This window comes from Anopheles gambiae, chromosome 2 (genome assembly GCF_943734735.2).
Source record: "Anopheles gambiae chromosome 2, idAnoGambNW_F1_1, whole genome shotgun sequence".
Lineage (NCBI taxonomy): Eukaryota > Metazoa > Arthropoda > Insecta > Diptera > Culicidae > Anopheles > Anopheles gambiae.
This window is the reverse complement of record NC_064601.1, coordinates 94,823,959-94,838,598: the sequence shown is the minus strand read 5'-3', so window position 1 is coordinate 94,838,598 and position 14,640 is coordinate 94,823,959. Positions and strand designations below refer to the sequence as shown.

At 51.4% G+C, this 14,640-nt stretch overlaps 3 protein-coding genes across 3 annotated transcripts; 2 read left to right on the top strand and 1 right to left on the bottom strand.

Annotated features, from left to right (window-relative positions):
- Positions 1–2,527: 2,527 nt before the first annotated feature.
- LOC1276735 (enhanced level of genomic instability 1) lies at positions 2,528–7,637 on the top strand. The gene is made up of 3 exons (XM_316113.5): positions 2,528–3,184; positions 3,254–6,836; positions 6,909–7,637. The coding sequence occupies exons 1-3, from the start codon at positions 2,824–2,826 to the stop codon at positions 7,258–7,260; spliced, it is 4,296 nt and encodes a 1,431-aa protein (XP_316113.4). The 5' UTR covers positions 2,528–2,823; the 3' UTR covers positions 7,261–7,637.
- A 41-nt stretch (positions 7,638–7,678) lies between these two features.
- Positions 7,679–11,841, bottom strand: LOC1276734 (uncharacterized). The gene is made up of 3 exons (XM_316112.5): positions 8,813–11,841; positions 8,601–8,733; positions 7,679–8,525 (listed from the first exon to the last, which is right to left on the bottom strand). Exons 1-3 carry the CDS (start codon positions 11,276–11,278, stop codon positions 8,131–8,133), a joined length of 2,994 nt encoding a protein of 997 aa, XP_316112.4. The 5' UTR covers positions 11,279–11,841; the 3' UTR covers positions 7,679–8,130.
- Positions 11,842–13,736: 1,895 nt separating this feature from the next.
- Positions 13,737–14,351, top strand: LOC3290096 (cytochrome b5). Its single transcript, XM_556748.4, has 2 exons — positions 13,737–14,085; positions 14,147–14,351. Exons 1-2 carry the CDS (start codon positions 13,831–13,833, stop codon positions 14,273–14,275), a joined length of 384 nt encoding a protein of 127 aa, XP_556748.3. The 5' UTR covers positions 13,737–13,830; the 3' UTR covers positions 14,276–14,351.
- The last annotated feature ends 289 nt before the right edge of the window (positions 14,352–14,640 follow it).

Below are 14,640 nucleotides of genomic sequence, written 5' to 3'. Positions count from 1 at the left end.
AGGACCTTACCAGGCGATGATTGTAAGATGATCAGGTGATCGTTGTACATCTAGAGTAGAGTCGAGTGAGTCTATTGGATCTTGTATCAACTGTTGATATAAACGTATATAATTTGCAAAAAAAAATCAATAAATTATTGATATGTAGGCCTTACATTGGTTTGAAACTGTCATTGAAGCAGCATAGAAATCCTTCAAATATCTTCCATAAATAAGGCATCTAAATTTGTATCTGAGATCTGAGATACTTCAAGATATTTAAATTTTGCTGCAAAGAAGTTAAATACTTTAAAACTTCACAGGCAACTTCATCTATCTTGACAGTAGGATGAACAACAGCCTATCAGTAAGTAAGCCGACAAATCGATTGCTCTCATGATTGACGAAATCCGCTCCGAGGATCACACAAATTGCGCTTGTTGTGACGAGGCGAAAGTCTCTAACCTTTTCCCTGTCGACCTACCGTAAACGGTATTCGATGGCATTTCTTTTCTTTTCCTCTGTAATCCATTGAATCTCTTCAGGCAATCGAAGTTGGAAATTGGAGGCAAAATTGAAACAACAGTGCTCGTTAGCTTGCCATCAGCTCGAAGCATATTCCCTGCTGCATAAATCTTTTGGATTTGAAAAAATGATTAAAAACTGTTCAAGATGCATTTGAAGCCGAGCCGAACTGATTTGGAAGCTGTAGAAGCGTTCGTTTCGCCTCCAGTGCGGTGTCGACCGTCCGTGGCAACTCCGTCGGTCGTGATCGTTGCTGGTACCCGATTTGCACACAATCTGTACCTCTGGGGGATGCAACGCGAGGAGATGATCGTTAGATGCAGGAAGGCAGGAAAGAAAGATTCTCTCGCTTGAAAGCTGATGATGAGCGGATTTTATTTGCGCTCTAAACAGCGCTGTAAACAATGCTGCCCGCAGCAAACGGACGACTTTGGCGATGACAGCGGCGACGGCATTATGTAAGTGAAGTAAAGCACCCCTCGGTATCTAGCGAACTCATCCGCCCAACTGTTCATCTACTGTTGCGTTTTGGAGCAGCGTGTGCATTACTTCCCTCGAGGAACGACCCCCAGAGTGGTTGGGTTTCCCCTTTGGTGCCGTATTGTTACAGTGCAGTGACGCGCGGGCAGTAGGAAAGCTGGGAAAATTGCATCTTTTTTCGGTAAGTTTTGCCAAATGCTACAATGGAGTGTTTATGTTAAGGGACGATTAAAATGCGCTTTAACGCGGTGTAATGATGGGTGTAACAAAGCTTGGTGAAAGGCACCGAAAAGTTTTACGAATAATATTTTATTTTTGTTTTGTTTTCTCCTTTTATCATTTGAATTGTAGCTGATGGGGGAAGTGATCTGGAACTTGTATCGAATGCACATAAAGTGCGATATTTTTTTTTATTTATGCTTTCCGGTTGCATAATGATCATTTTCCCCTCTCGAATAGTTTCCCGTGCGAGTTCAAACAACTCTGCTACGCTGCATTAGCAAAATCGGGGAAACTGACGAAGTGCATCGAGAAAAGTGTCACTCATTTAGTTTTTTCACTCATTGTAGTCAGCTATGGGTGTCCAGTCAGGCGAGAGGTTAAAAAATTTCTTCAAAATGCATTCGCTACATTTGCATTGAGTTTGTTTTTCTTTGTTTTGTTCTCTCTTCCTCGTAATTGTGTGTTAAAATTTCCTTCCCCTCCGGGTGAACCGCGAAACCCGATCGGAAAACTTGACGATCGATTACTTCACGGTGTCGATATGCCGCAGCTGTGTGTGTGTGTGTGTGTGTGTGTGTGTGTGTGTGTGTATTTGCGTTTTTGTTATATTCCACCAATCTTATTGGCATTTGTTTTGGTCGCTAGCTTTTCACGCCAGATCGTGGTTGGCGGCTAGGCGCCAGGCGTGAAAAAATCGCGCATGCGCGCGCACTAGTTGCGTGTTGCGGAAATGGGAAATGCAAGTTTGCGGTTGTGTTTGCGATATGCGATATCTTATAATAAGCCGTAAAGCTCGATAAAGCTCGAGCAACCATAGCTGACGGTCAATGGGGTTAGGAGGGGGGAGGGTTAATTACGCGATTGTCATGTTTTTATGTTTAAATTAATGTTTTAATACGACGTTATGCAAGCGTGAAACAGCGTTTTGTGCATGAGGTAGGTAAGAAACGTGGATAAAATAATAGGAGCACGTGTTTTGCTAATAAAATCGAATCAATAATCAATCAATTTCTTTGCTAAAACCGCGCATGGTTCATATTGCACCCTGAAACAACCGTTCGTTTGAATGAATGATTTGTCATCCACGCGGCTGTTCGAGTTTGGAACCACCGTACCTTGCCACTCGATGCATTACATAAAGCCATATGAGGAACTCGCTTTTTTTACTTATTTTTGCTTATTTTATTACAGATAAGCAAGCTCAACTTTCACAGAAATCTAATAGAAATTGTCTATTACCATCTGATATCAGTCGTATGTACCAATAGCTTCTCCACTTGCGCTCTCTCTCTCTTTCTCGCCTTCCGACAACAGCTGTCTGACAGCAAACCTTGACAACAACAAAAATACGCGCGAACGCCTGCTGTCAAACGGAGTCCGAAGAAGAAATTCTGGTGTTTATTGCTTCAGTGCCAAGAAACTCGCTGCACTCGTGTACCGAAATTAAACGCACATCCATGTGATGGTACCACGTTCAACAAGTGTTTGGGCTGACGTAGCTTCCTCAACCGTAAACCCGTGCGTAGTGCTAGTTTGGCCACCTTTGCCCCTGTCGCTATGCAGTGAATTCGTCCCGTGTTCCGCAGCACGCTTACGACGAGAGTCTACCGCACGCCAATGACGATGATGATGGCAACGGAATCGGGTACCAAGTCATGCATCAACCACGATGAGCTGCATACACCGGAATCGCTTGCCTCCTCAGCTTCAACGGCCTCGTCATCGTCATCCGTTTCCTCGCTGTCGACGGCGTCCGGCAGTAGTTCCCTGTTGGCGCTGTCGAAGCCCGAGCTGGATCGGTTGATAGCGGAGAATATGACCTCGGTGCTGAAGTCACTGAAGAAACGCAAGCACGCAAAGAAGCACGCACGATTAAGGCAGGCGGCTGCTACGGAACAAGAGGGAACAGTGGTGGAAGTAGCAAAGCGATCGAGTGAAAAGACTGAAGCCAAGAAGACGGATCGCAAAGAGAAAAAAGGTGAGGAAACGCTTTTTTTATGTGTTGTGTTTTATTCTAACGTTATGTTTTTTCCTGCCCTTTTTTCAGGTGCCAAATCCCAGCATAAGAAGGGCCACAAGAATGGCACACTGGAATCGAAAACAGATCCCCCAAAGCATAGCTTAAAGGAAGTGCAGCCGGGCAGGAAGCACGACCATACGACTACGGGCCCGGCGGGTACCGCATCACCAGCGGCGAATGGTCAACCGCCCGAGAAGACGGGCAAGGAGAACAAAACAATAAACGCCTTCCAGCTGATGATGACGGCACGCTCCAAATGCATCGGCTCGAACTCTCCCGGTCGCGAGCGGGAGCAACGGGAGCTCAGCCCGTCGCAGCAGCTGGCCCGCGAAAAGAAGGCAAAGCGAAACCTGCACCTGCAGCAGTGGGCCGACAAGAAGGGGGCCGGCAAGCGCAAGCTGCAGGAGGAAGCGGAAGAGGACTACATCGAGCATCGCCTGAACAGGCGGGCCAAGCGGCTGAAGAAGCTGATCGGCAACATGAGCGCGGAGGTGATTTTGACCGACGAAGAGGTGTTGCCAAAAGACGAGCCAGCAGTGGTGAAGGAGGAAGTAGTGGTGGTGGAGATCAAGGGAGAAGAAGATTCGGAGAATACACAGTCAGCGGACGAGATCTTTTTGGTTTCGGGCGTTTCCAACGCCTCACCCGCGCGCCCCAAAGTCAAGCAGCGGAAGGTGACGGCGAAGCCGCAGTACAAGGCTAGCCCGAAGACACCACAGTCGGAGGAAGTGAAGCAGGAGCAGATACCGAAGAAGCGTGGACGGCCTCGGAAAATTGTCCCGGTGCAGCCGGAAGAGCCCGCCGTGAAGGAGGCCACCGCGTCGGACAGTGAGTTTCTCGAGCAGCTTTCCTCGCCGAGAAAGAAAAAGGACAGCCTGTTGGGGTACTTCCCCAAGCTTACGCCAGAAACACGCAAACCAAACGACTCGCCGTCGTTGGGTAAGCGGGATACAACGCCAACATCCCGCACCACCACTCCGGTTGTGAAGGAAGAGAAAGATAAGCCGAGTACACCTCCGTCGCAACCTACTTCACGTCCACGGCGCTCCTGCGCCAATCGCATCAAAGACTATTCCGCGTTCGAGCAGTACAGCCCGGCGAAGGATGAACCGAAAACGGCCATCAGCAAGAAACAACCGATCGTGACACCGCTCAAGATTATCAACGTACAGTCGCCGAGCGCCATGAAGGTGGTAAGGAGTCCCTCGCTGCGAATGTTTTCCTCCTCCGGGGGTGTGGAATCGACTGCTGGTAGTGCCAGCAAACCAGCAGCCACCACCGATTGGCCATCGACACCCAAGTCGGTAAAGTTGGCGCCGCTGTTTGCTCGCTCGTCCGGAGGCAAACCGAAACCACCGGCGGAAGATCCGGAAAAGGCACGAGCTCGGCAACTGTTTCTCATGTCGGGCATACCGGAAAAGATGCGCCAGGAGAGGGAAAAGCGCACCGCGTACGAAGAGCACGTGCTGAATGAGTCACCCGTCTTTCCGCTGATTAGCCATGTGGCACAGGAAGCCGGAGCTGAATCCACCCGGCCAGTAAACTTCGATCGCAGCTGCATTAAGCTGCGCCCGGAAGAGTTGGATTCACCAAAAAGAAGCTCCATGAAGGGTTCGGTCAAGGATCGGAAGATTCGGTTCGGCATGTTTACCGGAGCGAGCGAGGACGATTTTGACGAAGCGCTGGAAAAATGCAGCCATCCGATCGATCTAGAAGAGCAGGAAGACGTGGGCCGTAATGGTGCCTTCGCCGAGCTGCCGGAGGTGGGCAATGTGAAGGAAATTGTGCGCGATTACAAGCAGCGCTATCCGCACTTTCCCGTCTTTCGGTGCTACAAACAGTTCCGCGCAATCTATCAAGAACATCAGCAGCAACAGCAGCGACAGGAGCAGCAGGACGACCGGCAAGCGCCGGACGATAGTGTCGAATGCATCGAGCCGACGTACGGCTGTCGGAATGGGGAGCTGCTGTTTACGGAAAAGTACAAACCACAGACAGCGGAACAGATACTGATCAACTTTGCACCTGCGAATCTGCTGACGCAGTTTCTGTCCCTCTGGCAGGAGGAGGGCAGCAGCAACGCCTTTGGTGGGAAGCGCTCGAACGAAGGCGACTACGCCTTTCTCTCCTCCAACCGGGACGAGGACGATTTCCTCGTGTCGAACGATAGCAACAGCTCGTCGTCCACTCCCGGCCTCTGCAATCACGTCGTGCTGGTGGGACCGTCCGGCTGTGGCAAAACTTCGTACGTGTACGCGGTCGCAAACGAGCTGAACTTTAACGTGTTGGAAATCAATGCATCAAGCCGGCGGAAGGGCAAGATCATCCTGCAGGAGCTGCTGGAAGCGACCCAGAGCCATCTGGTGCGCCAGAAGCCGGAGCGCTCCAACTCCACCGACGGGCTGATGGTGAACGGACGCCCGAAGGGAGGAGGAGGCCCGGGTAAGAAAGCAAACGGGCTGAACGGGATGTTCCGCTGCCTCGAGCGACGCCCTTCGTTTAACGAAACGACCGGCAGTGGGTCGAAAAAGCGGTCGCTCATACTGATCGAAGACGCGGACATTGTGTTCGACCAGGATGACGGGTTTCTCGGCGCGATCAACCAGCTGATCGCCACGTCGAAGCGTCCGATCGTGCTGACCACCACGAACCCGGCCTGCGGCCACATGGCACGCTACATGGCGCGCAACAACGTGATCCGGTACGTCGCGCCGGGGATAGCGAACGTGGCCAAGTTTCTGTCGCTGCTGGCGCTCGTCGAGCGGATACCGATCGACCAGCACGATCTGGGCCGGCTGTACGCGTACAACGGGAAGGATATGCGCAAGACGCTGAACGAGCTGCAGTTCTTCATCCAGAGCGGTGGCGATATGGCACGCTTCCCTTCCGCGGTGTCGAGCGTTCGCAGGGCGGTGGAGCTGCGCGAGGAGGGGGAAGAAGCGCAGGCACTCAACACGGCGGCACTGAACGAGACGCGCGAAGAGGAAGATGGGGGAGAACAGATGGAGGAGGAAACCTCCCCCGTGGCAAAGGTGGCCGTAAGCCGCAGGAAGGTGGGGAAGCGTGACCAGGAGCTCACGAAGCACCATCACGCCACGCTGTACGAGCTGTTTACGCGCAACCAGAACGAATCGATCGTGCTCCGGATTCCGGTCGATTTCAATGCGCTCTGGTGCAACATGGAGTTGGTGCTGCGGACTGCGGCAAAGGTGGCATCCCCGCCGGTGTCGCTGCAGAAGAGCGGTAAAGGGAAGCGCGGTGGAAAGCGTGCCAGCACCGTGGCAAAGAATGGAGCACCACCACCGCCGGATGTGTTGCTGTGCGAGGAGCTCGCCTCGCTGTACGACAACGTAAGCCACGCGGAGGCGGGCTGGGGTGTGACGCAGCGCAACCGGATACGGTACGGCAAGGACATACAGGACGAGCAGCAGCAGCAGCAGCTGGCGAACGAGATCGGGCACGCGCTGGTGGAAGGCTCCTGGATCGAGTGGTTCAGCCGGCGGCGAGATACGAGCGCCGAGCCGCGCAGCGTCCGGAAGGCAACGGACGGCGAGAAAGCGATGGGTGCCAAAGCGTACGACGCACTGCGGAAGGTCGAGCAGGAGCCTCGGTAAGTATCGTGCGTGTGAGGCTAAAAGCGCCGTTAAAGTCTTAATGCAAATCTTTCACCTCCATGCCACAGCCAAACGATCGCGTCCTACATTGGCGTCAGTGGGGTGCGGTCGCGTGTGACGGCATGCGACTACGAGCCGCTGTTGCGTCAAATCTGTCGCCACGAGCGTACGCGCTCGTCGCTGGAAAGGCGCGGCAGCCGGTTCTACCACTATCTGCGCAACTTTGCCGGGCTGGTGCAGCAGCAACAGCAGCAGCAATCGACAGGTGTGATGCTGGCGCTCGGACAGCAGAAACTGGCTGGCGGCTCCGGTGGATTCAGTGTAGATCACTTCGATGCGCTCAGCCACTGCTTCGAGGAGCAGCAGCAGCAGCAGCAGCCGGCAGTGGCGAGCGAGACCGGAGAGGACAATGCGCCGTAGCATGTAGCATGTAGCATGTTGTACAGGACCGGTGTTACGGTCGGCTGTAGAGGATGTAGAAGAATTTAGAATCGGTTTTAAGAAGAAATATGAACTAACTGTCCCTTAAGAGCAAGCCGTGAGTATTTTGTTTTTGTTTGTTTATCGATAGATTTGTAAGTAAAGCAAACTGTTCTCGTGGGTTGTACGATGGGCAAAAGCTGTCGAAAGTGGGAAGAGACCTTCGGTAGGTGTTAGCTGTTCCCGTTTAACGTTGTAATTCATTGCAAGGACATTTCCATTATACGTCATCTTCTGTGGCATCCCAAACCGTACGTGAAGGGGAATTCTCTATATATTGTCGTAGCAAAAATAAACTCAAACTTGCGTCAATTCAACCTTGCCATCGTAGTACACAAGCGATAACGCAAAGAAGCCATTTGTTTTTCTCTATGCTGCTAATAGTTCCTCTTTATTGATCCTTTTTTTCTCTGTTTCACGGCTCTTCGCACCATGTTGATCGGTTTTGTTTTGTGTGTGTTAAATAACGGTTAATAATGCACGCACTACACCATACAAGGCTACCAAAAAAAGAAAGAAAAATACATTTACAGATTAATCTCCCCTTACCCAAGGTGGATGTGGTTAGCTTTTAGTTACTGCTGATGCTGCGTTTTTGCGTGCTAAACATATTCCTCTACATTTAAACGCGTGTCTGTATGTGTTTGTGTGCTTTCCTCAGCTTTCTAAATTCTACAACTAGCTCCGAACAAATATATTTCTATCAATGCGTATGCGTCTATAAAAAAATAAGTAATAAGACATCTATTTACACAAGAGGCCACACCAGGCCGCGTTTGGCCGTGTCAACCAAGCGGGTCAAATTTTGCCTTAGAACGGATTCGCCAGCTGCTGCTGCTGCTGCTGCTGCTCCGTCTGCTCCTGATGGTGCCGTTCCGTTTTAAGCTGCTTGATCTGAAACCGTTCGCCCCCGTTCGCCACGTGGTACGTGATGGCGGATGCGGTGGTGGTGGTGTCGGGCAGCATGCCAGCAATGATTTCTCCACCGGCACCGGTAAACGCAACGCTACCGCGCATCATCGGATCCCGCCGCTTCCGGCTGTCGCGTATCATATTCTGGCGCGAATGCTTGATGAAGCTTTGTATCGCGGCAAAGATGGCCTTCTGGTCGGCTTGCGCTTCCGCGGCACTTTTGCCGAGGTTGAGCGTTTTCGTCAGCAGATCGATGATGCCCAAGCTGTTGCCAAACACGTACTTGGTGTACTCTGGTGTATTGTGGGAGAGAAAAGCAATTTTTTTATAAGTTTTGCGCAAAACGGGGAACCGTTTGCTATACGTACGTCCATTGATGGCCGATTTGCCGCTCCAGCTAAACTGGCACAGCACGTCGTATGTCACGAGCGCTTCCATCATGCGCTTCACGTTCCGCTGGAATGGTTGCGAGTTGTGTACCTCTTGGTGCAAGCGTATCATCTGGAAGTGTGTGGTAAAAAAAGCCCTTTAACAACCGTGTCCACCCAAAATGTCCACCCCCCCCCCCCCCGCGTCTTACCATCTGCAGCAGGAACTGCTCGTTATCGGTACAGTGATCGTTCAGGTCGAGAAAGTCGCTCACGGTCCGGATCGGCAGCTCCGGTATGTCGGGGAATGTGTCGAGCAGCTGATTGCCGCCGCCGCCACCGCCGCCGCCGTTGCTGGCCAGCTTTAGGTGCTGCGTGTGACCGGGCGGTGGCGTCGGCGAGGGTGACGGATCGCCTTCCGGTTTCACGTGCACCACCGTCGCCGGGTCGGTGAACTGATAGTAGTGCGTGTAGGTGCGCGGTTCCTTTGCGAGCGGTCCGGATCGGTGCTGGGCGGGGTGAGTGGCCGACGATTGAAACACCCCGACCGGCTGTACCTTTAGCTGGGCGGTCGGGGTGCCCTGTGGTGCCGCCGTGGTGAGGAAGATCGTTTTCGGCTGTATCGAGGAGGGAGATGTTGAGGTGGAAGCGTGCTGCGGTTGCTGCTGCTCGGGTGACATCATGGTAAGGGAGGTGACGGGCACGACTGTTTCGCCGTCGGCAGAAACGGTCGTCAGCTCCTGGTCCTGTTCTTGCTCTTGCTCCTGTTCCTGTTCCTGTTCCTGCACTTGTTCCTGTTCCTGTTCGTGCTGTTGCTGCTGCTGCTGGGCCGCTTGGTTGGCGAGTTCCGACTCATCCTCAAACTTGCCAATGAACAGCGAAATGATGCGCGTCAGTCCGTCCACCTTCGATTCTACCCGCGACAGGCTCTGGTTGACCATGTGCACCTCACGCTGCAGCGACTTTATCCGCTCCTCCATGATTTGGTATCGAATTTCGCTTCCTTCCCCGTGAGCAACGTCCTCCTGCAGCATGTTCGGGTCCGGTTCCTGCGCCACAATTATCTGATCCTGCTGGTGCTGCTGGTGGTGTTGGTGGTGCTCCTCGACCGTCTCCACCTCTTCGGTCGCAAGCATCGCTTCCGGACCGACGTCCTCCGACACGTCCGCATCTTCCGTCAGCGAAATGTCCGGCTCCAGCTTCATCGCAACGGAACCGTCGGGCAGATCGTAGCTTTTGAAAAACCGCTCACTATCCCCGGTGGTGTAGTCTTCCTCCCCGGTCGCCACCAGCCCGTTCGCTTCGGCCATCATTGCGGTCACCGTTGCGCCCCGGCCGCGCTGCAGATGGACCCGCATACGGGGTGCGCTCATTGCTCGCTGCTCCGGGCCCTGCTGACCCTGCTGCTGCTGCTCCAACCGCCGGTTGCGGTACTTCGAGTGGGTCTTGAGGTGCTTCATCAGCCGGTACTGCTCGCGGAACGCTTTCGCGCAGTGCTTGCACTTGAACGGCCGCTCGCCGGTGTGCACCTTCAGATGGTAGGACAGCGTGTTGGAGCGCGTAAACAGCTTCCCGCAGTAGGTGCACTCGTAGTTGCGGTCCGTCTCGCCCGCCTCTTCGTTCGCCGGTCGGCCGCTGGTGGCGATGACCGTCGCGATGTTCGGATCGCTCGCGATCGCCGATGCGGCCGGATCGTTCGGATCGTGCTCGGACGTGTTGACCACCTCGATGCCGGCCGCCCCGTTCATGAGCGCGTTGATCGTTTCCTGCAGCAGCGGATCGTCGTCCGTCTGCATCATCTGCAGCTGCAGCTTGTCCACGCTGAGCTTCACGTCCCCGCCGTGCCCCTGCTCCTCGGCGACCTGCGCCGGCGCCTGCCCATCCTCCTCTACCTCCTCCTCTTCCTCCCCCTCGTCGTCCTCTTCCTCTTCTTCGTCCTCCTGCTCTACGCGTTCGTCCGGTTCGGTGGGCTGGGCTAGGCCGCTCCGCGCGCTACCGCTCGAAGAGCCGCTCGAGCTGCTCGAACTGCTGCTACTGCTGTTGCTGCTGCTGCTGCTGTTGCTGCTGTTACTGATGGTGCTGCAGGCCGTCTCGGTAGCGCCCACAGAATCCACTATCATCATCGCCGCACCCGTCCCGTCGTTATCGTCGTCCGCGGTCGCCCCGTAGCACCGCATCTTATCGCCGCCGCCCGGCGGTGGCGTCGACTCCACTTCCATATTGTTGTGGGTCGCTGCGCTGGCAAAATCAATAGCACCCAAATCGTGCTCATCCTTATCAGCGACATCGTACTTATTATTACTATCGCCGTCGTCGCCCTCGACCACCTCCTCCTCCTCTTCCTCCTCCTCGCCGACGGTGACGGTGCCACCGTTCGCCAGCGTGACGGTGATGCCGTTCATCAGCGCCGTTTGGTGGTGGTGGTGGTGCTCGATCGATGATGAGACATCCTCCACGACCACCATCTCCGCACCGGTGGCAAGTGCATCCGCCGTGGTCATGATGGAAGTTTCCATCATTCCGCTCGCCTCGGGGCTGCTGCCCGCTGCTGTTGTTGTGGTTGCTGCTGTTGCCGCACCGATCGGGTACAGGCTGGCGGCAGTGGTCGCGATTCTTCTCAGCCCGACCGACTCCGCACGGATCCGTGACACTATCCGACGTCTTCCGGTGGTCGACATACTATCAACAGGCTTGGCGGGTGCAACAACAACCGACGGCTGTACGATGGAATGCCATTACACGCCGAGTCGAGTGTTCGTGATTGATTGACCCCGTGCACTTCTGCCCACGCGGATTTTGGAGTTTCGTTCCACTACTTTGTTTCCCTCAACGCGCACAATCCTCACGGCACGATGGCACTACTGGGGAGGGTTGTCCTTGCCGTTGTCGAAGTGTAATCGGATGATAGCAGAGAGGAGTATGTGTGTGTGTGTGTATGTTGTTTCTTTTGCTATTTGCACGTCGCAAAACACGTAATCTGTACACAGCAGCAGCTTCGGATGTCCGAGTGAAGGGTGGTGGTGCTGCTGCTGCTGGATCTATGCTACGAATGTGTAATTATGCTGCCTCACTTCACCTTGCGCACACTGACACACTGACAACGGGGGTGTAAAGAACAAGTCACAAATATGCTGCTTACGGGTACACTTTTTTCGTCTTTTCGTCACGACCACAGAATGTGTTGATTCTTTTTTTTGCCTTTTGTGACCCCGCACCCGTCTGCGTTGTTTTGCCTGTGAAAACGATAAGAACGATAAGTGCTGTCAAGAATGGTCGTGGGCAGGGAATTTGGTATACCAGGGGTGGGTTGAATTCTTGTGAATTGGCGTTTAATTTGAAATGACCGTTCGGTACGTAGGTTATTTGAATTCAAACGTTGTTTTTAACTTAGGACCTGTTTCAAGGGATTATTTTTATATTGCATAATTCAAACTGCTTTCAAACTTCTCTAAATAGGAGTTACAAAATGATTCTTATGTAAATAGCAGAATATTTCATTATTTGTCAAAAAATCTTATTTTTAAAAGTTGTATAATTGTTCTAAACTCACATATTATTTCTGTATAAAAATATTTAAAAAAAATGGTAATCTATAGCTATTTTGCAAATAACAAGCACACAAATCCACTGAACGACCCCTAAACGAAGCTTAAACGGCTGATGCTCTCATCCTAAACTAATCTAAATCTAAAAAGACTTCTTTTAGCAGACGGTAAACGACTGGCGCATCTGTTGGTGGCAAACTCCAATGTGAATCACCAGTACAGAAGTAAATGAGAATTGAGTGATAGATGCCATCACATGATTAGAGATAGGTTCTCTGGATCGCACCTACGGTTCTGCTCCGGTTCTAGCAAAGTTGATTCCGATTCCGACTCCAGAGAAATGGAATCGCTAGCTCCGAGCCCCTATATCTGCAATGAATTCAACAATAAGTCTCAGTTAGATTAATCGATCACATAGTGTCCAGGGTTAGTTCATGCAATTTTTGAACATGGGTCAGTTTTTTCCATTTTCCAGTTTAACGTGGGTCAGTTTTCCCTATTTAGAGTAATAAAACAACGGAAAAAGAATATAAAAAAGATCTGAATTGTTGCCAGTATACTATCAACGCTTCAAGGTACGCACATCAACGCTTCAAGTTCCATCAATGCTTCAAGGTACGCACAACGCAATAGCGGAGAATGTAAAAAGATATGTTAAATGTGTCTTCTCACATTTAGTAATATCGGTCGACTACGATTCCGCACGATACCGACGATTCCGGATGATTCCGGACGATTTGGACGATTCCGACGAACCCGGACGATTCCAGATGGTTTCGGATGGTTCCGGCGTAAGTGATTGAACCTACCCTCTGGAACTGGTTCCAAAATTTGAAGTAACCGTCCACTGTTTTGTGAATTTTGCCCAACTCTAGTGGTGATACCGGTGTATCTGACTACACGACCTTTCTTATTGCTCGGAAAGCTAAATAGGCCTTGATTAGATGAAGGTATGCAAAACAAATTGTAAGAAAAGGACAACAATATAAAGATGACTAAAGCACCATCTATCGAGCGAACCAGTGAAGCTTTTGTTGTTTTTCTAAATGGATATTTGCATCTATCGAGCGAACCAGTGAAGCTTTCGTTTTTTTTAAATGGATATTTGAATTTCCAGTCATTTAAGCTTTATATGTAGCTCTTGGGAGTGCAATCGTGAATCTTAAGATGCATAGGACGATAACAAGCATCTTTAGCAGGTAGAGCAACAAATGTATTAGAGCTTTCTGCTCAACGATTGTAATAATTTTTATGAGAACCCCCAGCTTCAAAATTGATGCAAATTTAAAAGATTTTGCATCCTTTAACACACTTCTCCAACAATCAAAACACAAGACGATAGATAGTACCACCGACACTGGTGATAGTGGGAAACAAATCCATCTGACGTCAATAGACAATCATCGTCCCTCGCTCGGACGTGTGGTAGGTCTGGAACTGACCGATGAAATCTATTTGAATCACGTACCGATTACAGCCCATTCCATAATCTACGCACGCGTCCCAGATTACACTAATCAGATCAAAGCTGGGGTGGTGGGGAGGGAGGGAGACTGGAGACCGATCTATAAAATTATCGACCACCGTTACCGGTGAGCCATTCATTCGCCTGCTGTCTGCTGTAAGAGTAGCAAACAAATTCGTTCGCCCGGATATTCGCATAACCGAGTGGTTTTAACAAAACCATGCCTGGGGAGCTAATGGAGTACACGCTGGCGGAGGTGGCACTGCGCAATGGGAAGCAGGCTGGCAGCCCGACCTGGATCGTGATACGGGACGCCGTGTACGATGTGACGCAGTACATGGAGGACCATCCGGGCGGCAGCGAGCTCATCAGCGAGTGGGCCGGCAGGGACGGGACGAAAGATTTCGACGACTTTGGCCACTCGGCGGATGCGATGCGGCTGCTGAAGACGCTGCAGGTTGGCGTGCTCGTTGCGGTAAGTAGTGGATGGGAAGTGCAATAAGTTTGGAATTAATAATTATACTTCCAATTTGCAGAGCGATCAGGCAAAGAATCGCAAAAAGAATGCCACAGATGGCCCGAAGGAGCTGGTGGAGCAACTATCACCGGAAGAGCTAATGAAGAAGCGACGCAGCAAGCGGCGAATGTTTATCCTGTGCGGTTGAGGCGTTAAGTGGAGCGGGTGTGGGAAAGTCTTCCATATTAATACCACTATGTGATATCTAGTTTTAAGTACATTAATTTGAATATTTTGTATTATTTCTTATTCAAATTAAACATAACAAATAGTATTTAATATAATAATCAAATAAAACAACGCCTAAATTAGCCTCGAGTGTAAACATTTCTCGTAAAACTTACTGAAACGTGAATCATGAATATAACACAACCGTACCCGATCGATTCCGGGTACACGAAGGCAACTAACCACCAACCAAGGGGGGTGCAAAACTTTCCCATCCGCCGATACCGATAACGTCAGCGACGTTAACTTCCGTCGTAACATACTTTCCCGGCAGCAGCAGCAGCA

What these genes read in the sequence shown, in the direction of transcription:
- LOC1276734 (XM_316112.5), bottom strand. Translation starts at nt 11,278, where the DNA reads ATGTCGACCACCGGAAGACGTCGGATAGTGTCACGGATCCGTGCGGAG. An exon ending in AGCAGTTCCTGCTGCAGATG is followed by an intron (nt 8,734 to 8,812) that starts GTAAGACGCGGG and finishes ACACACTTCCAG; the next exon opens with ATGATACGCTTGCACCAAGA. An exon ending in CAAATCGGCCATCAATGGAC is followed by an intron (nt 8,526 to 8,600) that starts GTACGTATAGCA and finishes ACAATACACCAG; the next exon opens with AGTACACCAAGTACGTGTTT.
- LOC1276735 (XM_316113.5), top strand. Translation starts at nt 2,824, where the DNA reads ATGACGATGATGATGGCAACGGAATCGGGTACCAAGTCATGCATCAAC. An exon ending in GGATCGCAAAGAGAAAAAAG is followed by an intron (nt 3,185 to 3,253) that starts GTGAGGAAACGC and finishes CCCTTTTTTCAG; the next exon opens with GTGCCAAATCCCAGCATAAG. An exon ending in AAGGTCGAGCAGGAGCCTCG is followed by an intron (nt 6,837 to 6,908) that starts GTAAGTATCGTG and finishes TCCATGCCACAG; the next exon opens with CCAAACGATCGCGTCCTACA.
- LOC3290096 (XM_556748.4), top strand. Translation starts at nt 13,831, where the DNA reads ATGCCTGGGGAGCTAATGGAGTACACGCTGGCGGAGGTGGCACTGCGC. An exon ending in AGGTTGGCGTGCTCGTTGCG is followed by an intron (nt 14,086 to 14,146) that starts GTAAGTAGTGGA and finishes TCCAATTTGCAG; the next exon opens with AGCGATCAGGCAAAGAATCG.